Here is a 23,359-nt window from a genome sequence, read left to right as displayed (position 1 = left end):
GAACATGCCCACGTATTGTGTGCATGCCACTCACACGCAGCTGGGGGCACCTTTCCTGCTCTGTGTGTTACCAGAGGACGCCTGAGTACGTGGACTCCCCACAGGTGTCTGGACAGCAGCAGCCACCTCGCCGTGACCCAGCCGTCACTGCCAATGGAACTTGCTGCTCCTCGAGCCCCCATTGGCTCTGCCTCAGTTGTGCCAACAGACGAAGAACACAGCAGCTTTCAAGCTCCTAGATTGAAGGCAGGCAGGGCCTCTCGGGTGCCACATGTCTAGGGCACAGACCCTGTTCAGCAGTTACTAACCTTCACTTTTCCCACCTTAAAGTAGAATGTATATAAGGACACAACCGGAAATGGATTTGCTAATTCCAGCAACATTCAGATTTTAAGCAAATGAGCTTAGAAATCATTTCCATGACCACATTTTGTTCTTGCTCCATTCAAGGGTTTTATTGCATGCCTCCTAAGGGCCGCGTGGAGTGCTAGCTACTGGGGATGAGCATGAGCACAAGTGGGTAGGGAACCTACTGTCCGGGAGCTGAGAGTCCCAGGGGAGATGCGAGACTTGCTCTGCCTACCAAAGGAGAGAACCTGTCCTGACAGACGTGACCCAAGCACTCTGACAGAGATGCATGTGGGCCCATAGGAGCGGGTGTGGGAAGGCTGGGAAACAGTAGAAGAAGCCAGCCAGGAGTTTGGAGGCAGGAAGCAGAAGTGCTCCAGAGAGAGGGAACAGCATTTGCGAAGGCCCCGCACTGAATAAAGGTCAGCGGGGCCTAGCACGGAGTTCATCCTATGGGTTTCCCCATCAGGCCCCCAAGGCCACCTTCAATAAACGCTTTCCCTCCCTACGCCTTCCATGCTTTGAACTCAAGATAGGGGCATCATCTCTTTTGATGAGGTGTTCTGACTATTGATGCACATGAGTGCCAGTCCCTGTTGTAGACGTGGACATCTGATGCTGAATGAGGCCGACGGGGCCTCGCCTTCATGGAGTTTGCCTTCAGATGACAATCTGGCAAGCACACAATGAGACCGTACAGCGTCAGCCATCTGATACAGACGTGGCCAGGGCCGGAGACTGCCTGGGGGCCACGTTGCTCCTGGCAGGGAGGTCGGGATCGCTCCCCCGCGAGGGCGGGAATGGGCTGCTGTCCCCCACCAGGGACGGGGATGCTGATGCGGCCTTTCCAGGGCTCCCCCTCCCCTCTTGGGCCTGCTCCCACCTGCCTCCTCTCCACCCTCGAAACCCAAAGCTTCCCCAAGGACGACGGAGGGGAGGGAAGGAGAACTAAGAAATGAAAAGGGATAAAACCAACAGAGATCGCCAAAAGCGTGTGGCGCGCACACTGATCACATCAGTAAGAAAATCGTTTCCATCCCTGATTTGCTTTTCCTTTAAATAGGACATTCAGTCATAGCTTCACCATAAAATTGATTTATTGTGTGGAAATAATTTCCGTAGCAGGGGAACTAATTTGATTGTGTAGCATAAAGAAAATGTATGTGGGACAATAGGGAAGAATAGAGCCAAAATGAATCCAATATATTTTAATCTCTGCAATACAGATTATATTTTCAATTAAGAAGCTCAACTTGTGTGTGTTCGGCTGGCGGGAGCTTCCCGGAGCACTTTCCGTGTGTGTTTATGGGTAATAAGTCGCTTAGCATTAAGAAGGTAGACGATCATTAGCCCATGATCACCCAATTGCTCCCGTTAATAGCAAAGTCAATGGGCGCCGTCGCCGTGGCCGCTCTCGGGTGTAAAAGTGGAGTAGCACGGACGTCGCAACTGTTGTGTTGGTGAACGTGACACGGCGAGACAGAACAAAGAAGTCCTCGGTTCCGTCCCCTTCGGCCCAGGCAATGTCGGTGGGGAGGCAGCGTTTGGATGACCGGCCCGGCTCCCCCGGGCAGAGCGGAGCGCGGCCTTGTGTCTACGCAGCGTGGCTATTGCGTCGAAGCAACGTGGGCCTTGAGGCAGAGGGACCCGGGTCTTGGTTCCCCTGCGACCTGGGTGTTGCTCACCGCCTCTCAGCCTCACCGGCTCCTAGGCCGAGGGCAAGTGAGGATGCTGGCCCTGTTGGCTTGTCTCGGATCTCATTTAATCTTGGGTCAGACCCATGAGGTGGAGCCGTGATCCTCTGACAGGCGGTGGAATCGGGCTTTTTAGGCAAGAGTAGGTGAGACAGCAGCCAGCGCCCCCCTGCTGCACCTTAGCCCGCGCCCCCCGTTTCTCAGGAGTTCCCTTCTCCTTCTGCCTCCCAGTAGCCGTCTACTGAGCAGAAGATTCTGGGGCCTGGCTCTGCAGACTCGCACTTTGACCATCTCCCCTTTTTAGTAAGATAGAGGATTAGGGGACGTGCAGGAAAGAAATAAAGGGGTCATTTAGAGAGAGAGAGAGAGAGAGAGAAGGAAGGAATCTGGCAGGAAGAGCAGAGGCAGATGTGGAGTTTGTGGGATTTTTTTTTTTTTTTAATAATCTATTTCGAGCCTTTCCAGAAGGCTGGCTGGGAAGGCTGGGGCCGTGGACACACAGGGGCTGGTACAGCCAGAGAGCAGTTGTGTAAGTGGCACGAGATGCCCAGGGCTCCCTCCTGCGCAGCCACGTGGCTGGGATCACATCAGGTTTGATAGCATCAAATCGGACACCATGGAGCGGGATGGAGGGGGAAATGAGGTCAGAGCCATGAGGTGGGCCTAGGCCTTGTAACGCAGAAGACACGTGAGGGCTGGGCCCAAGGCGGAGGCCGTGAGCTGCAGGTGTAAGGAGCCCAACACAGATGTGGAGGAGAACAAAGATGTCAAATCCCAGGTTCAAGCTCTGGGCTCCTGTGTGCCTTTGGGCAGTCATTTGTTCTAGAAATGTGTATGGAGCAGCTCACTGCTAGTGTGGAAATGAGTCAGCCCCAGGCCCAGCCCATAGGAACCCCACTCCCCTCCCTGTCCCTCCCTCCTCTTCTCTCCCCTCTCTCCTCCCCCTTCCTCCCTCCTCTCCCCAGCCCTCTGTCCCCTCTCTCCCCTAGCCTCCCTCACAGATTCATCCTCTCCTGCCCCAGAACTGCTGGAGTTGTCCAAGGCTTTTTGCTTGGCCTGCCTTTTTTTTTTAATTTTCCTATTCTAAAAATCTCTCTTCCTTGGATTCTCACCCATTCTTAAGGATTTGTTTATATGTGGACTCAGATCCTGTTCCAAATAGACATCCCACCATTGACTTTTTCTCCGATCCCAGACCTTGCTGGCACGCGGGGCACCGACGCCTGAAGCCAGGGGCACTCTGAGCGCATTCCCCACCCCCATAACCACTGCTGGCCTGCCTTCTGTCTTCTTGCTCTGCCAAGTTGTCCTCCCCCACCCCAAATTCAGCCCATCACCCCTTCCTGACCCACTCAGTTCCCGGCACAGTGTGGGTGCACGGTCTTGATAAAGAATGAGTGGGTGAGAGTGGGGCAGTGGCAGGTGGGCCCAAATAAAATTTTTTAAACCATAGATTGGCAAACCATCATCTGTGGTTTGCCTAAGTGATCCTGCCCCTGGTTTTTGTTGTTCTTGTTTGTGGTCCACAGGAGTAGGCGTTGCATTTTTTAAAGGATTGAAAACAAAAAGTCAAAGGAAGAGCAACATTTCATGACAACACATAAATTATATGAAAGTCAAATTTCAGTGCCCGTAAATAAAGTTTTATTGGCACAGAGCCATTTCCCTGTTCATTTGAGTTTTGCCTTGGGCTATTTTTGCTAAAACAGCAGAGTCAAGTAGTTGCAACTGAGACCATATGGCCTGCAAAACCTAACTTATTCACTATTTGCTCTTTACAGAGAAAGGTTGCTGATCCCCGAACTAAACTATTTAGTGTGTAAGGTGCCACATCAATAACAGATTGTGATTCACATGCTGTCAGCAATAATCAATAATCAATCATTCCGATGTTAACTGGGAACCTATTATGTACGAGGTGATATGAAGGACACAGAAAGTGGCTTCCATATGGATTTGGCCTTCCGGGAGATAGGATCACTACCATGGAAGGAATAGTGAAAACTGTAAACCTTGGGAAGTAACTCCAGTGTCTGTAGCAGGAGAAATACACCATATTGATATCTTGGGGTTCGGGTGGCCAGACCGTTTGATTATTTCAATGTGGGAAGCACAATAAGGTTCCCCAGGGGTGTCCATAGCCTAATCCTCAGATCCTGGGGCTGTGTCATGCTAGAGGGCAAGGGGACTGTCTGTTGCACCTGCTGATGGATGTGAGAAGCCAGAAAAGGCAAAAACGTGGAAGCCTCTGGACATCTGTAAGATAACACATTTGGGTGGCTTTAAGCCACTGAGTTGTCGTAACGTGTCACAGCAGCCGTGGGAAGCTCGTACACTCAGGAACGTAGCCTTTGAACTTCCGACTTAACAACAAACACGACGCCGGGGCTCCTTCTGGTCTCCCATCTGCCGATCGCACCTCCGCTTGGCGCTCCTGGCCGTGGCCTTCCCTCTTTCCGGGCTCAATCAGGCAGGGGCCCGGGGTCCCGGCTGCTGTGCTGGCTGCCTGGGGCCCCCAGAGTAAATCGGGGGCCGGATGGCTGCGAAGTCCCCATGTCGTGACTTGACACTTGTGGACTTTGTTCTATGGGGCAGTTTATAAGGATTTTCTGCACCTCGGTGTAGAAGGTCATTGGACCTGTTGCAGCTCTGCTGCTGCCTCACACCATCGGCCAGGGGGCCGCTCGGTGCCTCTTCTGCTGTCCCCCCGGCTCTTGAAAAGGCTGCGCTCCTCTGCGGAGCCCCAGGCCCTCGGCCCTCGGGCCCCCAGCCCTCCAGCCCCCTGTCCTGCTCGAGGCCGGGCAGGCTCTGGCCAAGCCCATGTTGCAGCCCTCCGTGAGCGCTCCCCTGGTGCCCTTCGCCGTCCGTTTTGCAGATTCTCACTGCTCCAGATGTTGCCGGGTCACCCCACATTGGAGCCCCTTCAAATCCCAAAGCATCATCCAGTGGGACACTTAACCTACAGGGTGAACCGCAGGCACTTCGCACAGGTAGAGGGTCCCCCCTTCTCATGTCGCTTCTCCTGGAGCCCGTTGTCTCCCAGGCCGGGCCACATGCAGGTGTAAGCGGGGGAACACGGTGTCTGCACGGGCTTCCCGATGACCTTCTGGAGTTCGGCGGCCTCTCCCCAGGCACAGCTCCCGGGGCAGGGCCGCGCGCTGCTGCTTTGTCCAGGGGGCCAACTCCTCTTTCGGGGCGAGGCTGGACGTGTGACCTGGCTCCTCAGCCGCTTCCCCAGCCTCCCCCCAAGGTCCCCTGCAGCCAGGCCTCTCTCACCTCTCTCCCCAACAGGTGCTTGGCTGGAGCAGGGTGCCCATCTTTCCTTTCAGCTCGCTGTGCTAGCACGAAGGCAGGCTGTTCCAACGGGTTTCCCCGACGTATCTTCCCCGGGCCCCTGCCAGAGCCCCTGTCCTTATCTGTGGCGAGCGGGAGCCTGCTTTTCTCCTACCGCGCATTCAGCACCTGTGTCCACTGTCTCGCTGCTGGGTGGTGTCAAGGTCGACTGTGAAATCAGCCACCGTGCGTCTGACTCCTGAGTGGTCCCTCCAGGGTGAAAAGAGCGGCTGTAGAAGGGAGCCACTCACACGAAACTGGTTCTTGATTCGTGAGGGGGCGGGCGGGGTCCTCGGCTCTCTCTCCAGCTTTGCTGTGTGTTGTCATGGGATCGACGCAGCCAGAAAACAAAGATACTCAAGGCCATGGAGAAGCGGTGTCATGCAGATGCTGACTGAGCAGAGACCCTTGTGGGAAGAAGAATCCGCTCCCAATGCCTTCAATCCCTGGTTCTGAAATGACAGAGAGACGGGCTGAGCAGAAATAACCCATCTCAAAGGCAGTTGACAACCTAGCACCAGCCACATCTCCTGGGCGACAGGAGGCAGCCCTAACTGTCATCTGCCTGTCATCTCATACTTGCCATTAATTGGGCACTCATTAAACAGTGTGCCAATGTTAGAATTCAGAAATGCCTGGAAAGTGTGTTTCCTCAGGGGCAGCTTGAGAAGACAGCACATGTCTGGCCCCCCTGAGGCTCCAGGTGGGACTGGTGACTCGTGAGTGTGTCATCCCACGGACAGCCCAATCCAGCACCAGGTCACCTTCGTGTTGGGGGCAGAGCCACACTGTTGGGTACCAGCCAAAGGCAGGTTTCAGCATTGTTTGTCCTTTTTTCTTTCTCTCTCTTGCTTTCTCTTTCTTTCTTTCTTTCTTTTTAGATATTGTCGGTTGTTCCTCATTAAAAATGGGGGAAAGTTACCTGTTCTCTTTGCTACCAGATTATAATGAAGGCCAGTCCCCGATCAAAGCCAGCCACGCAGACAGTTATTAAAAAACACCTCTTCACCAGCTGGTGCAATCATGAAGCCCCACATCTCTCTAATTTTAGGTGCTGAGAAAGTATTCCGAAGGCAAAATTCACTGAAGCTTGTAGTCATCATCAGGCAACCAGGGTCCTTCAAACCAGTGACATGACGCTAGAACATGGGCTCAAGCTTTGGGCCTGTCCCTTGACACTGGGCTCCTAAGATCCATTGGGGAGAGTCCCTAAAATACTTCAGCTCGTTCATGTACCTTGGATAGCATTGGTTTCAATTGGAAGAGCCCATTTCTATTACCCATTATACTCATTAAGAAGGCACAAATTCCCCAAAAGAAAGTAATTTCCAACGATTGTTATTCCCCTGCTTCCCCTTTTGATCAAAGCACTCCTCTGGAATGTGGTTTTCCCATTAAAGGTTAGTGGCTGGTTGGTTACTAGAACGTATCCCTCAAACCGGTGCCCCACTGAAGTGCTTGAGAGTGATTTGCAGACCTCCCAACAATTACGTGGTGCTCACCATCTGCGGGAACTGTCCTAGACATGACACACATTTTATAGCTCATTGAATCTTTACCACTGAGCGAGGAAATGTATTCTTGATGCCCATTTCGCAGACAAGAGAACTAAGGAAACCCACTCAAGGTTTCCAGAGCTGGTCAGTGGTAGAGCTTTGATTTCTTCTGGGGCTGTTTATCCCTGAAGCCCCTGCTCTAAGCAGCACACTCAGCTGCCTCCAAAGCCAACCGAGGCTGGAATCCCAACCTTCCAAATGTCATCCCAGGGCTTCCGTTGCCGGGAAAGCACGGGGTTGCTTGATAGCCTTGGTTGAGGTTAGAGAGATGCTGACTGATGTAGCCAGGAAAGAATAAACAAGATCAAATGGTCTTAAGAGTGAAAGGAGTAGATTTTAATTAAAAAATAGGGAAGGATTAATTAAACCGTTGTTAGAGGTAGGAATAAGTAGTGAGAGCTATTCTCCTTGAATATCATTTGATGGAATAGTAGATCTCATTCTCATCTTGGTGGACTTTGCCTTCTCGGTCGCAGCATGCGAATGAATGGGCATGACTGTGTGCCTATAATACTTGATTTATAGAAAGAGGCAACGGGCCAGAGTTGGCCCAGGGGCTAAGGTTTGCTCACCTCTGAGATCAGACACTGTGCAACGTTGGTCAGGATACTGTTCAATTATATATTTCCCTGTTTGGGTTTGTAACATGGGAGTGGAAGTGGTACTTCCATTATTCAGTCTTCAGTACTGTGCTACTCTCAATAAAAAGACAGCCTCATCTCTTTAGTGTGGATCAGAGGAATTATGTAAATGTGAAGGACTACTTAAGTGCATATCATGGACTGTATGGGGAAGGAAATCATTATTTGGTTCTTGAGCTCTTTGGTCTGGGTTGTTACACTGAATCCAGTGAACAAATGAGGTTGGTATTGGATGACATCACAGGCTTAGAATAAGGTTATATCTGTTAATAGAAAGTGTCACTCAGCAGATTGCAAACAAATGTCCTCCTGAAAGAGCCACTTCATTCTCACAAGACCTGGCTCAGGTTCGTATTCCTAGCTCTATCTTCTAACCTCCCCTTCCCTATGCCGAGTTTTTCACCTTGTCACAAATACTCAGAACAGCCTAAGAGCTGACAAAGGAAGGAATGCCGTGATGACATCCTGTCCGTCTGGGCTTAGTCTCATGCTGCAGGAGACTGGGAGTAGGACCCAGAAAAGCCAGGCTGGCACTGGGGTTTGGGTCTCTAAGGATCAGTGAGGGTCTCTAGGACCTTCCTCCTTATGGAATCTCCTCTGCTGGAGTGTGGGTGGAACCATGAATAGCGAGGCATTATCCCTCGTTATTACGATTTTGTTATGGACAAAGAGATCCTGCATATGTATTAATGATAATAATTAGCCTTAAGACAGGGATTATCCAGGTGGGCCTAATGTAATCAGGAGAGCCCTTTAAAAAGAAAGAGTTTTCTCTGGCTTGTAGCAAAAGAAAGAAGCAAGAGATTTGGAGCATGAGAAGCATACAACATGCCCTTGCTGATTCAAAGATGGAGAGACCATGAGAGAAGAAATACAGGCAGCCCCTAAGAGCAGAGTGGATCCTGGTTTGTAGTAAGGAAATAGGGACCTCACACGTACAGGGACCTCAGACCACAAGGAACTGGTTTCTGCCTACAAACTTGGAAGATAAGAACTTCTGGATCAGAACCCAGCCTGGTCCACATCTTCACCCGAACCCTCTGTGACTTTAAGCAGAAGATCCCACTGAGCCTCAAGGAAATTCTGACCCATGGAACAGTGAGATAATCAATGGGTGTTGTTTTAAGTCATGTTTGTGGTCATTTGTTATGTACCAGCAGAAAACCTACCAAGATGGTAGCCCACCCCAGAGCGGGTAACCTTCACCTGATACCTATGAAACCAGGAGCCAGGAGTGAGCTGTAGCCCTGCACTGACACCCTGGCTCTGGTACCGTTAAGAAAATGGTCTCCGATTCTGAGCACCAACCTTATCAGGCCACCCATTTCCATCTACCTTGGGAAGTTAATGCCTTCCATGAAAGTCTTGGAGCTACTCTTCATGGACAAAGATGGTTGAAGAAATCTCCATATACTTGACATGTGAATGATGATAATTCTGAGCCACAGTCAAATCAAAGAGCTGGGAGCTCAAAGTTGTAAGACTTTCTTTTTTTTCTGAGAGCCTGACAACAGGTGAGCTTTCATGAACGTTGATCTCCTAATTTTTTCTTTTTTCTTTTTTTTTTTCTAATTTTTTATCTTCCTTCAGACACCTCTTCTGAAACAAATAGCAAAGAAGAAGACTGAGGCATTTATCTTTTGTATTATTATCATAACCAATAGTAGCTGCCAATCATGGAAGAGCTAGTACGACCCAGGCCCTTTACAAACAGGCTCCTCTAATCCCCCCTACCCACTGGGAAAAGTGAGTTCAGAGTTTTTAGTTTACTTGCCTGGGGTTGCACAGCCTGTGAATGAGGAACGTGACATAGGCACAGATCTCAAGGTTCCTGCACCCCTCCACTTCCCCACCTCATCATGTAGTTCTCTGTGGGGATACACCACAGACAGAGGCCCACTTGGCCTAGTGAGAGGGAAACGAAACCAGTAGTGAGTAGAAGTAGCCAAACACCTTGTGGCTGGGGAAATGTGGAGAACATTACCCACTGCTAGGTAGCCACTTTCAGAACATTCTTGAGCCCCTAGGCCCCTGACAGGGCAAGGAATGTATCCCAATTTTTAGCCTGTCACAAATGAGCCTAAAGCAAATTACATTCATTTGCTAAATGATGGCAGTACCCTTTAGCAGGTTTTGAAAATGAACCAGAATAAATTCTCGGCATGAGTGGGATATTCCAAGCATGAAATAACTAGAAAGAAGCATTCCCCTTTGTAATTATCCTAGATTCTCTTTAGAATTTCTGCCTTGAACCCTACAGTTGGCTCAAGGCCTCTGACCACTTAATTTTTCCCTGGGCTTACTGTGTGGATTCAATTATACTATATTTTATTCTATATGAGATACATTGCTCGGTGCTGTAGGGGATAAAGATTCAGCACAGATGGCCATCAGGGGACTCACAGTAGATCTGGGACACGCCATGTCCACGACCATCGTCATGTGTCAAGTTAAGTGACAAGTGACATACCAGGGCCATAAAGGACTCTGGATGGATGATTTTTACCATTATTATTCCTGCTTATTTATGTTTATGCTTATTTATTAATGTCCCACCCCCCTTGAAGACACATCTGAACAGCCTTATTCTTTGGGAAGCAAAGGGCAGAGGTGTATGAAATCGTGGAGCTGAATCACACTGATGGTAGCGTTTAGGACAGAGAAATCATGACTCCCACTGCTGCAATATCTGGAAATGTCTGGTTCCCTTTCCTTCTCAAGTTTTCCTCTTTATTGTGGTAAAATATATATAACTTAAAATTTGCCATTTTAACCATTTACACACAAACAATTCATTGGCATTAATTACATTCACAATGTTGTACAACCATCACCACTACTTATTTCTAAAATGTTTCATCACCAAACAGAAACTCTTAATTCCTCATTCCCACCCTCCATTCTCCATTCCCACATATTTAGAACTTGAAAAATACTCCAGTGATACATAATCTCACACACACTCTTATATAAGCTGTGTGGGCCTAGGCTTCCTCTGCCCTCTAGCCTGTGTGGTGAAAACCCCCCCAAAACTCTATAGAGGACAGATAATTATAGCTTCCCAGGGATGATAAAATGTTCTATGAAGGGCCAGGTAACTTAGTAGGCACAACTACTCAGCAGTGCTATTATAGTAGGAAAACAGACACAGAAAATCCCTGAATGAGTAGGTGTGGCTGTGTTCTAATAAAACTTTATTTATATCACCTAAGACCCATTAGGATGGCTATCACCAACAAAACAAAAAACTAACAAGTGTTTCTGAGGGTGTGCAACCATTAGAATCCTTGTGCATTGTTGGTGGAATGTAAAGTAGTGTGTTAGTTCCTCAAAAAGTTAAAAATAGAATTCCCCTGTGTTCGGCAATTCCCCTTGTGGGAATATCCCCAAAAGAATCGAAAGCAGAGGCTTGAACAAATATTTAATGCACCCATGTCCACAGCAGCATTATTCACAATAGTCCCAAGATGGAAGCAACCCAACTGTCCTATCTGCAGATGAGCAGATAAATGAAATGTGGTCCATTTGCATGATGGAATATTATTCAGTCTTCAAAGGAAGGACATTCTGACAGCTGCAGCAGCATGGATGGACCTTGAGGATGTGAAATAAGGCAGTCACAACAGGACAAGTATTGTATGATTCCACCTGGAGGGACCCGGAGTAGTCAGACTCTTGGACAAAGGCAGTAGAATGGTGGTTGCCAGGGCTGGGGCATGGGGAGGGTGGGGAGTTGTTTAATGGGCTCAGAGTTTCTGTTTGGGAAGGTGAAAGGGTTCTGGGGGTGGATGGTGGTGATGGTGGCACAACAGTGTGAAGGTGCTCAATGCCACCCAAACATACGCTTCAAAATGGTTAAAATGGTAAATTTATGTTATGTGTATGTTACCAAAGTTTTTATTAGAAAGAACTCTATTTACAAAAACAGGCTGTAGGGCTTAGTTCACTGCTTTGAAGGATGGGAAGGGGACGGGGACGGGGGTGGGGATAGTAGCCAGTGTAGGAAGCACAGTTCCGACGAGCAAGCTTGCTGAGAAGTAGCCAAAGTGGGATTGTCTCCCAATGGGCCTATAAGGAGAGGGACACATATGTGTATGCACTGTATTTGTCATCAGTGCCATCCATGGGACACCTGCTGTGCTGTAGACACGGGACTTCCTGAAAGCCTACTGCGGTTGATGTTAATAGCTCATTTTACAGAGGTGAAGACCAAGGCTCAGAGAGCAGAGTGACCTACTCAAAACCACACAGCTTGTTAATGGCAGGGGTGCGTCCTGAGCATTATTAGGTAGCAGTACGGGGGCACTGTGTTCCCTGATGCTGGGAATGACCCATAAATTCTTTGGAAGGCGGGCACTCTCCACTGCCAAGGTGTATAAGAAAGGAGCCTCATGAGAGAATGTGTCATACGCCCTTGCTGTAAAGCTCCTTTAAGCATTAAGGATCTGAAACCTGGCAAAAAGGGACTTAGAAAATATTATAATAATATGAGCCAATCTGAAAAGGCTACTTATTGTATGATTCCAACTCTATAATACCCTGGAAAAAGCAAAACTATGGAGACAGTAAAAGGATGAGTGGTTGCCAGGGGCTCAGCAGGAGGGAGGAATGAGTGGGTGGCGTGCGGAGGATGTTTTGGGCAGTGAGACTGCTCTGTAGGATGCTGTAATGGTGCGTTCCTGTCCTTATACATTTGTCCCAACCTACAGAACGTACACCGAGATGCCCCCTCCTATGCAAACCCCAGACTGTGGGTGATAATGATGTGTCAGTGTGGGTTCATGCACTGTAGGCATTGTACCCCTCGGTGCAAGATGCTGATAGTGGGGGAAGCAAGGGGTATATGGGAACTTTTGTACTTTACACTTAGTTTTGCTATGAACCTAAATCCGCTCTAAAGCTCAAGTCTATTAGGAAAACAGTTAGGCACCTGGGTGGCTCAGTGGTTGAACGTCTGCCTTTGGCTCAGGGTGTGATCCTGGGGTCCCGGGATCAAGTCCCACGTTGGGCTCCCTGCATGGAGCCTGCTTCTCTCTCTGCCTGTGTCTCTGCCTCTCTTTCTCTCTGTGGGTCTCTCATGAATAAATAAATAAAATCTTTAAAAAAAGAAAAGAAAGAAAGGAAAACAATAATGATAATGTGAAGGGGACGAGATGGGGAGAGACGGAATGTGCAGAAAGTGATCATCGTTGAAACCCGGGGAAGGGTACGTGAGTCCCTCATGGGGTCTAGTCTCGTAGGTGCTGGAGATTTTCCTTAGTACAACATAAAAGCAAAATAATCTCAGGGTTTTATCTGTGTCCGGCCGCCGACGCTGGTTGAGCTTCCTAAGGAAGGCTGTGTGGCACGGGGACCGGTCATGCACGTGGTCTAAGCCCTCTCTGCCCTTCCAGGCACCTGTGCTTCTGCCTCTTGGAGGCTTTGGGGTAAAATGGGAGGTAATTCATACCCCACAGGCCTTGTGTGCATTAGATGACATAATTTGTATCAAAGTGACAAAAGTCACTGGGAATGTGCTAGGTGCTCAGCAAATGCTCGCCAGCAAAGCAACAGAGGCGGGAGATGGCCGAGCGGGACAGGGATCCTAGAACTGGGTGGTTCACGGCCACCATCGGGGCATCTCACCTTCAGCCCACGGTGGCTCACGGCCACAAGTCCTGTGTTGGCGGGGACTGGAGACCAAGTGTGCACCCAGAGTGCACTCTGTTGAGCAGGAGCGGACGGGTGGGCCTGGGCCAGACACGTCTGCCCATGGCAGGGATGATGCCATCTCGGTCCTGAGCGGACACTCCCTGGGAGTCCTGCTTGCACCAGGCTGGCCAGTGCCACGGTTCACAGCAATTTGGATTTTAGTTCAGAGTTTGACGGATGCTGAAGCCTGATTTGAAAAAGAAATCAGGAAATCTTGACAAAAAGGAAGGCCTCAAGTGCATCCAGGAAACCATGGCAGTTGTACCTTTTGACTTCACAGCTCCTTCCCTGCTTTAAGACACCGCTGTGGACTGTACCCCAGCACCCCCAGCCTCCCACAGTCTCCCCAGCCAACCCTCCCAGCCTCATGCCCTGGAAGCTCCCTTCACACAGGTCTTCCCACTATCTTCCAAATCGCAAATGTGGGAGGAGGTCCCAGCCAGGCCCCTACCTTCTGTGTGTCACCCCACGCATCCTATCCCAGGGTCCTGCTGGGACGTCACTAGTTTGTGTGCCTGTGGTCTTCACTGCCCCCACCCCCCGCCCGCCGGGGTCCCATGAACGGAAGGGGCTGATCTTGTCTGGTTGGAGCCTTGACCGGAGTGCCCCTCTGCCGAGGCCAGGCTGTGCTGGCGGACCAGGGAGTCCTTCCTCCCCACGCCTGCTGGTTGAAATGATGTTCTCTGTATCCGCTTATCACGCCTCCTGAAGTCTTCCCTCCTTCCCTGCATTCCTGAATTATGCGGAGATCATTTAAGGCAATTTTCCAACTCCTATGCCTTGTTCTGCAGGGATAGAGTCTGTCACTTTTAATTTGTCTCCTTTTTCCACTCATTTTGGGCAAAACATTTCATTAAATGATGTGGGGTTTGTTTTTTTGTTTTGTTTTCCTTTTTTTTTTTTTTTTTTACCCCAAAGCATCTCTTGCCTTACTGCCAGATGCCCTGATAGTGAACTGTACAATCTAATTACGTAACTTAAAGCAAGCGTAGGGGAGGAATGAAATACTCCGTAGCTTCACCGTCTGAGAAATGGGGCTTTGTTTTCCACTGGAAGTTCAGTGGCTTTCTTGCTTTCCTCGCTGTTTTTCCCTGTGTCATAATAAGGCACCTCATCTTCCAGTTTTATTGGCAGTAGACACTGGGTAGCAGAGATGCTAGAAAAGCCTGAGGCTCCGTCATGATAAAGTCATTTTAGCGACTGTAATTGTGCCAGGAACTTCTAATAGTTAAATTGGTTCCTGATTATGTTCCACTTGCGAAGTTCCCCTCCACTCAATTAACACATAATTATTTAGGACTCTGCTACTTTTATTGCTCTGCACACACTGCCTTCCAATAGACAGCTTATTGGGAAGGTCCCTGTTGGAGCCCACGCAGCAACCAAATCCCTTTCTGTGCAAGGACACAGCAGGGATGTGGTCCCAGAGGCGAGGCCCACAGGACTCGGTGAAATGCTGGTGGTTGAGAGACCCGGATCCCTGCAGGTGCCTCCCGCCGCCGAGCCTCACCCTATACACCCAGCCTGGCTCCTAAAGACATATGCAGAGTGTAGAGCTCTAGGGCATGTGTTCTCCTTTCTATCAGATGCTTCTGAACGTTTTGTAAAGTGTCGGTGGATCATGGTGTTAAAGTGACTTTGTGCTATGTGGTGATATCTCTTTGTTACCTTTAATCTCAGAGTTAAGAAACAAGACCCTTTGATTCAAAGTTCAAGGGAATGCAGAGGGCTCTCCGTCCCAACTTTCACTGGCTGGTTGAAAATAGGAGAATCTCGAAAACGTGAGCCACTCTCTGAGGGTCTGGTAGCTAAATGTTTGCATGGATGTGAAAAGATAGGTAGAGTGGGAGGGGGGAAAATAATAGATGATAATGTATAGAAAGAAGTGGATCAGGACTGTAATTGGATGTGTGTGTGGGAGTTTGGACAACAATCCAGCTCATAGCTGACACCGTAAGGAATAACAATAGGCATTTTATTTCTAGTGGGAGCTCGCTGTGATGAGGTGTCCAGGTAGAAGAGAAGGAAGTCAGGAAAACCTGCTGTTTGTTTGTTTTAGTTGTAGGAGGTTCGGGAATGAGCTTTATCTCACGCTGTCCCCTAAATGATTGAAAATGGGGAACATCATAGCAGGATTGGTACAGATGGTGACTCTGACTTTGGGGAGACAGGAATCAGTTACCAATGAGAGTGAGATCAAGTCCTTTCCTTGCAGCCATTAAAAATAAAATTTCCAGTCGTTTGCTTTGAATAAATTGAGCATCTTAGAGAAAGTGCATCTAGACCTCATGGCTTTTTGAATCTTTTTGAGATGACATAATTTGCCTGTGGTTCTCCATATATTATTGATTTGTGTGTTTGGTTTTTATCTTCCAAGATTTTAGGTTATAAATAAAGCCATTCAAAGATTAAAAATGATGGAAAATAACTCTATTGCGTACGGGCTCGCACTTTTTCCTGATGGTTTTGACCATGTGGGAGAGCATCCACGAAAGCATTTCATTCTCACACCATTAGCTTTGTTTTTAGAAATTACTTAATCCTCCCGGCTGGGAATAGACATAATTTGTTTGGCTCACAGAGTTACGAATCTTTTTCCCCCGAGCCCTTCACTTTTCTGGCAGAGTAGAAGCAGTGCTCATCTCCACTGTTTCCCACCTTCACCTCCCCCACATTCTCTGTCCCCAGACATCTCACTCTCCTTGCTCCTAGACACTAGGAACATGGGCAGCATTATGCATGACCTCTCTCCATTGTATCTGTGCTGATGTGGAGAAGTGTCGCATGGGGAGGGTAGATGCTCTCTGCACGAGGGAGGTTCCAGGTGTGTTTGTTTTGTTGTGTTTGGCTGGTGCCAGTCCTGGACACACTGCTGGCTCTGAGAGATCTGTTAGCAGTGCTGGTAGAGACTAATGGATCCTCAGATCAGAATGCTTCAGAGTATTCTTAGTGCCGAGGGGTCCTTTTAAATGCTTTGGAGGATTCTGATATGTAAAAGACAAGGTTCCTACTATCAAGGAACAAGTTCTAGAGGTGGAGAGGAGACCGACGCACCAGTTGTGGAGGCAGAAAGGAGAATGGTGGACCAACTCTGAAGGTAGAGAGGAGAATGGGGGACTCGCTCTGGAGGTGGAGAGGAGAATGGTGGACCAGTTCTGGAGCTGGAGAGGAGATTGAGGGACCAGCTCTGGGGGTGGAGAGGAGAATGGTGGACCAGCTCAGAAGGTAGAGAAGAGAATGAGGGACTCGCTCTGGAGGTGGAAAGGAGAATGGCAACCAGCTCTAGTGGTGTGAAGGAGAACGAGGGAACAATGCCCACTCATAAATGCCAAATGCTTAATGAGAAATTTGGTTAACAAGAAACTCAAGAGCTGAACCCCACAGTGGAAAATCTCCTCTGAATGTAAGAACTCCATGGAGATTAGGGGCTGCTAAATATTCTGGCCTCCCTGAGCCCTCTGATTTGGGGTCAGGGCCAGATCTTCTGGGCTACTCATCCCTCCCCCCCTCCCTCCATTATCCATCCATCCATTGATCCATCCATCCATCCACTCATCCATCCATCCATCCATCCATCCATCCATCCATCCATCCATCCATCCATTCCTGTGACTGACACCTCAGGGGCATGTGAAACCATGCTGGGTGCTGACTTAGCATTGTAGGCATGTGAGTAAATAAGCAGACAGGACTCTTTGGGAACACTTGGACAGCCTCTCTTCCCTGAGGCCAGCTCCAGCAGTCACCAGGACCAGAGAGCCAGCCCATTCACTTTGACCTCCCTCTCGTCGTCTCTTACAAAAAGGACTTAATCTTAAGCTGTGTTGAACCTGCCTGAACTCTTCATTTCAGACTGGGAAGGTGTCCTGCCATCCAATTGCTCAGCTTAGTTCGTGATCCTTTCCATATTCCTCCGGGATTGAGAGCAGATTTTTATGCAAAAGCTTCTAATGTAATTTATTTATTTTCTCTACATTTCTTACATTTATTAGAAATAACCAATGAGTTACAGCAGATAATAGATGTTCTCATGTAAAAGCTAACCCCCTTTATGTCCCTTTTTCCCTAGTTAGATCATTGATTCATCCTCAGATGGACTTGGCATTCCTTAGTTTTTAATCCCATCAGGTGTGGGCTACCGGCTATATATAATTTATGTGTGTCCCAGATGGTTCTGTAGAAGATGCATGGTCCTGGATGCACTGAGCCTGAGCAGCTCGCCCTTGTTGATGGCACTAATGGCAGTTTTTTATTTGATCTTGCCTTTAGTTATCCTGCTACAACTCACATTCTTTGTTATTTGTTTTTTGTCTTTGCTTTTTAAAAAATTTATAGTAAATCTAAATTATAGAATCTCTCTCAGCTCTGCTCTTTCTCAGTTGTCAGTTCATTAAAAAGTTTTTATTTGGCCTTCATATTATTTCAGCATGGCATATTTAAAAAAAAAAGTCATTTTGAGAAATATCTTTATTTAACCAGCTGAAATTGTTCCAGAGCTTAATTAGAAGTAGCATATTGCAACTGTTTGGGTGCTATCTCGAGGCAGAATAATTACCATGTAATAATAATGCATGTTCTAGTAAACTTGCCTTTATTGTCAGAGTGGGCTGGAGAGAGGGTCTTCCTTAAAGCTCAGAAGGACCCTGGGGGACCCTAGTGAACAGCTGAGTTATAAAACTGAAGGAAAAATTAGGGGGGGAAATGTGTCTGTGGTCATTAGCCCAGGGTTTTGGGCTGCATGAGGGCCCCCCACTGTAATGACAGGGAGTGGTCTCGCTCCACTGACCCTCAGGGGACTTCCATTGGCTGCTGAGGGTAATGCAGAACAGGTCCCCAGATGCTCTCTGAACACAGTCCCCAAGGGGCGGATGAGCCAGGCAGACCATTTTCTCTCTAGCCTTGCACCTCGTACTTCTGGGAGACCCCAACCTGGACCTGGAGGGCTGATTACAGTTGCCAGGTGTGCTAGATATACGAGGCATGTCCTAAATTTAGTGATTTCCATCCTGGTCCCGTATTAATTCATCAAAATGCCCTGAGTGCCCTGTATTCAGCTTTTCTCAATAAATCCCCAAATGAAGCCAAAAGAGCTCCTTTTTACATTTAACTGGGCAGCCCATGGTTGTAATATCTGGCAACCCTCTGGCTGATGGATGCTGCTGCCCGTTCTGTGCTCCTGGTTAATGGACGAGGCTGGGATCCCCATGTCCCTCTGTTGATAGTCGCTTAAAACACTGATGCCTCCTTTCTGGTTCTATTTAATGTCACTAGGGGAGAATTCAGATAATTCTGGGCATAGTTTTCTTCAGCAACTAGGATGGCCGACTTGATCACAGGCCATTTGTCACACCTGTTTTGGCCCTGGATCCAACCGAGAGGTTCCTTAATGAAATGCTGTCTGCAAACCCCCTTTCTTAGAGCTGTCTGCAGTCCGAGTGTGAGAGAAGCTGCAGGGTTGGGCAGGAGGTGGGGATGGAGACCTTACAGCCCCAGGCGGAGAGTCCCTCTCATCCTCCTCCAGGCTGCCTAGCCTTCGGGGGCTCTGGGACAGTCTGGGATGTGGAGCTTCTCCAGGCACACACAGCTAAAGAGATGATGCTTTCGGAGAGCACTGGTTCCTGGGAAGTAACCTAGATTTTTCTTACACTCTCTGGCTGCTTCCTGCTGTCTAAACAGAGGAAGTGTAATTAAGTTTATTATCTGTGACCTAATGCTAATTCCTCTTGCACCCTGCCTTCGTGCAAAGGGAGAAGGGTCATTTAAAAAGAAGTATCTGGCCTGAGCTTTATTATTGAGAATACTCTCAAGGGCAGTAAAACAAATCTACGGGATGAATGGGCTGGTCTAAGGGCTTAGTGCTCGGGAATCATTCATAACCTCTCAAATCACATATCTCAACATGGAAAAGTAAAAGCCGAGGAATTGAAGGATGTGACATTTTTCTCTGGGCACTTAAAATTGTACATTATCGATGGGTCAATAATTAAAATTCCTGCTAACCTTCTTGTCAAATCACACATCCACTACAGCTTTTTTATTTTAACAAGGAGTTAGTTACCAAAAACCAACATTTGGAACAGAGGACAAGTGACACTGAAGTAAGACATGCCTCCAGATACGTCACCAAATACTCCAAGCCTGATAGATGGTGTATAATAGCACTTTTAAATGCTTACCTCTAAAATGCCAGCTAAGCAAAGACCGGTTTAATAATGTTCTGTGACAACATGGTGACTTGAGAAGAGGATTTAATTAGCACCTTTTCTTTCTTTTTTTTCCTCCTAAATTAGGCTTTTTAGTGATACTTTTCATATGTTACTTTCGGATGCTGTTATTTTGGTCTGTTTCTTTTATTCTGCATGTGCTAATTTCCTTGATTAATTTGGAGAACATCTGCATGTAATTCTCTGGGCTTTTTATTGGCACAACCTCATAGCTTATCCCAGGACTTGGAGAGTTTACTTTCCAGACAGTCTCGGGTTGTATCTCATTGAAATGCCAAACCTACAAAGGTGCCAGAGCCTACGTGTGTAATTATGTAATCTTCTCTTGATCTTTCAGAGTCTTCCTGCGAGCGATTAATCAGTATGCAGATATGCTGAACAAAAAATTTCTGGATCAAGCCAACTTTGAGCTACAGGTAAGAAAAGAGGTAGACCTGCCCTTTGTTGGGAAACCATGCTAAAACAAATTGCCAGTCTGAGCCAATGTCTTACAATTCCAATCCTCGAACCTAATGGGTTCCCCATCCAAGGTATGGAAATGGAATTCGTAAGATGTACCACTGGAACCCGAGAATTGAAAATTATGCCTTTGGAGTATTTGCTCAATTTAGCAAGGATGGAGATGGAGCGGTTTCAGAGCAAAAGTACAGGGTCAGAGTGACGAGTAGGGACTGAATAGGGAGGCCGCCCACATCTGTTGTAGCCCAGTAGACTGTCTCAGACCCAGACCGTACAAATGTGGGGAGAAAAGGATCAGGAGAGGAGGAAAAGTGCGTTTGCATCCCTGAACTTGGTTGCCTTTGTGCTACCTCCAGTGGAGTTTACCAGGCACAGGCCCTACCCCACAGGGCTCTGGGTTCAGTGAGGTTCTTCAGTGGTTGCAGAGATGCCGGGGAAGGAGGTGGAGGGAGGAAGGGTGTGTGTGTGTGTGTGTGTGTGTGTTTGAGAGAGAGAGAGAGAGAGAGAAGGATTGATTTTGCCTGGCACGATTTACCAGGCACCTGATGTTTGTGGGTCTCACTTCCATTGCACTCTAGGTGTATTTCTGCTAATCGTTATTTTTTTTATTACTTAGTTTACTAAAGCTTGTTAGTAATAATTTGAAAAAAGCATTCAGATGTACAGGGCATTAGTTTCCTAGGCAGGATTGTTCACTGAGAAGGAACCTAGACCTGTATTTCTTTTATAAGTTTTACATCATAAATGTCTGTTTTCTCTGCATTGTGGAATGTAAGAGTACCGTGATTTTTTAAGTTATCATTTTCTCTTCTTAATGCTTGTTTTCACACATCCTAAAACACAGATAGGTTCTCATCGTAAAGTATCTGTGCACTGTACGTCAGCACGTACAGTAAAATAGGAAAGACCCCTTCCCACCCTTTTCCCCTCTGCAAGGTGACTTTTAGCTAATTGTCTGCACTTCTGATGCCTATTTAAGCCTGTATCCAGGCATGTGCAAATAGTCCTTTGGCTTTTTTTTTTTTTTAAATTGGTGTTCAATTTACTAACATACAGAATAACCCCCAGTGCCCGTCACCCATTCACTCCCACCCCCCGCCCTCCTCCCCTTCTACCACCCCTAGTTCGTTTCCCAGAGTTAGCAGTCTTTACGTTCTGTCTCCCTTTCTGATATTTCCCACACATTTCTAGTCCTTTGGCTTTTAACACAAATTGGACTAGAGTCTGTATTCTTTTTTCTGTTCCATCACATTTAGCAGTGTGAATGTACCAACATTGATGCAGGCACCCCAGCACTCATGACCTGCAGGCCTCTTCCAGGTTGTTTCCATTACAAACACTGCATCTCAGTGCTGCATTGCCGTAGACAGGCTCCTGGAAGCAATAACTGCCAGGCCAAGCGGTGAGAAACTGTACATGAATGGACATTGATAAATTATCCTCCTGTAGCAATTTGCAATCCCATCAACCTTCTTTGAGAGCAGCCATTGTCTAAAATCATCTCCAATACCGATTTCTTTAAAATTGTTGATTCTTATTTTTGTTGGAATTTCTCTGATTGCTACTTAAGCTGAAAATACTTACTGGCTATGTGATTTCTACTGAGAACCATCTGATCCTTTCCTATACTCATTTTTCTATTGGGCTAGTTGTCATGCTTTTCTCTAAGTCAAAATTCTTAACAGAGCCTCATCATGAGTTTAGGCTTATCATACAGAAATTTTAATTTTTCTGTAGTTGTATCTCTTTTCTTCTATGCTTCTTGGGTATTATGTTTTGTGTGGCAAATCCTTCTTTGCCTCCATGTTATAAATGTAACTGTTTTTTTTTTTTATATATATAGTTAGTATCTACTCATACTTTTATAATTCTGCTTTTTTTTTAAAAAAAAAAACTTCCTGATAATTAATCTATCTGAGATTTCTCTAGTTACTGTTGGGGCTAAGTGCTTAAACTTCACTTTTTCCCCATATCATTTCATGAATACATTCATCTTTCCCAGTGATTTAAAATGCCACTGTAAAAGAACATAATTGCAATTGTGTGTGTGTGTGTGTGTGTGTGTGTGTGTGTATCCATTCTATTTTCTGTGTTACTGACTTCTGGTTTTATACCCTGCTAGTAGAGCCAGGACTTCCCTATTGATGTGCCATTGCAAAACTATCTCGGTTCTTCTTTTGTATTTCCTCTTCCATGTGAAATGCAAAATCAGGGACACCTGGGTGGCTCAGTGGTTGAGCATCTGCCTTCGGCTCAGGTCATGATCCCAGGGTCCTGGGATCAACTCCTGCATCTGGTTCCCTGCAGGAACCTTGCTTCTCCCTCTGCCTGTGTCTCTGCCTCTCTCTCTGTCTCTCATGAATAAATAAATAAAAATCCAATCTTAAAAAAAAAAAAAAAAAACAGAAAGAAAGAAATGCAAAATCAGCTTGTTGACCTTACTTTTTAAAGATGCTGCACTTATTTTAATTGGGAGTCCATTGAGTTTATAAATAAATGTGGGGGAAATGTTACAGTATTGGGTGGAATACTTTGCAGTATTTCTTTTTTTCTCACCCCATACAGGAATATCTAGGCCTTCTTTTTGTGTACTTCATTAGGGTTTTCCTTTTTATCCACATGAGCCTCACCCATTACTTGCTGGGGCGGTTGTTGTGGCTACTGTGAGTGTGGGCTCCTTTTTCCCAGCATGCCTGTCTGTTACTGCTGCTCGTGTTCACTGTTTCCCGGGGAAGGTCCCTGGGATGCTTCCCTCACGCCCGCATACCTCAGCAGCAGTGTGTTCTTCGGGTCGCACATAGCATGTTGCCCCTTGGCAAGTATGGAGTGCGTATGGATTGCTGGTCCACCCTGATGCGTAGCACCCTCCCGCCCTCCAGTGGGGGGCTATGGCGCAGGGTGCCCTATGGCGCAGGCAGCCTTCAATGTGAGCTCCAGGCAGCTGGTGCTCCGACCAGACACATTTTTATGTTCTTCTATCATCGTGTTCACTGCACTGTCTCCTGGCATTTCCTTCTCCTTTAACTCATCAATGAACCCTGAAGGCTGCCTGCCACTTCCCCTCCTACTCCCCTGGGGTCTGGTGCAGCCTGCCTCTCTCTCCTGGCACTACAGCATGATGGACTCTTAACCTCACATGCCCCAGGTTTGTAGTATGTATTTCCTACAAACAGCAACTGTCCCAAAATGACTACAGTAAAACTACCCAAACCGAACTTATATTGTTACTACCATCTCATCCTTAGACCCCATTCGAGTTCAGACGTCCCAGTCACAGCCGTCACAGGTCAGCACTATGCAGGTGCAGTTACTTGGCCTACCTCAAATCATGCATTGCATACCATTTTTCAGGTTGTATTTTTATGTGATTTTTTAAGGCTTTTTTTTTTTAAAAAAAGACTTTATTTAAGAGA

General features: G+C 47.4%; 1 protein-coding gene across 2 annotated transcripts in view; it reads left to right on the top strand.

The window, feature by feature from the left end:
* DOCK1 (dedicator of cytokinesis 1) overlaps nt 1-23,359 on the top strand; it is a 493,559-nt gene that overhangs the window by 372,368 nt on the left and 97,832 nt on the right. For both annotated transcript variants that reach the window (XM_077877225.1, XM_077877224.1), the window contains exon 30: nt 19,825-19,903. In XM_077877225.1, the coding sequence (XP_077733351.1) occupies nt 19,825-19,903 (79 nt within the window). The remainder of the gene's footprint in view (nt 1-19,824; nt 19,904-23,359) is intronic.

Source organism: Canis aureus, chromosome 29 (genome assembly GCF_053574225.1).
Source record: "Canis aureus isolate CA01 chromosome 29, VMU_Caureus_v.1.0, whole genome shotgun sequence".
In the NCBI taxonomy this organism is placed as follows: domain Eukaryota; kingdom Metazoa; phylum Chordata; class Mammalia; order Carnivora; family Canidae; genus Canis; species Canis aureus.
This window is presented reverse-complemented; position numbering and strand designations above follow the sequence as displayed.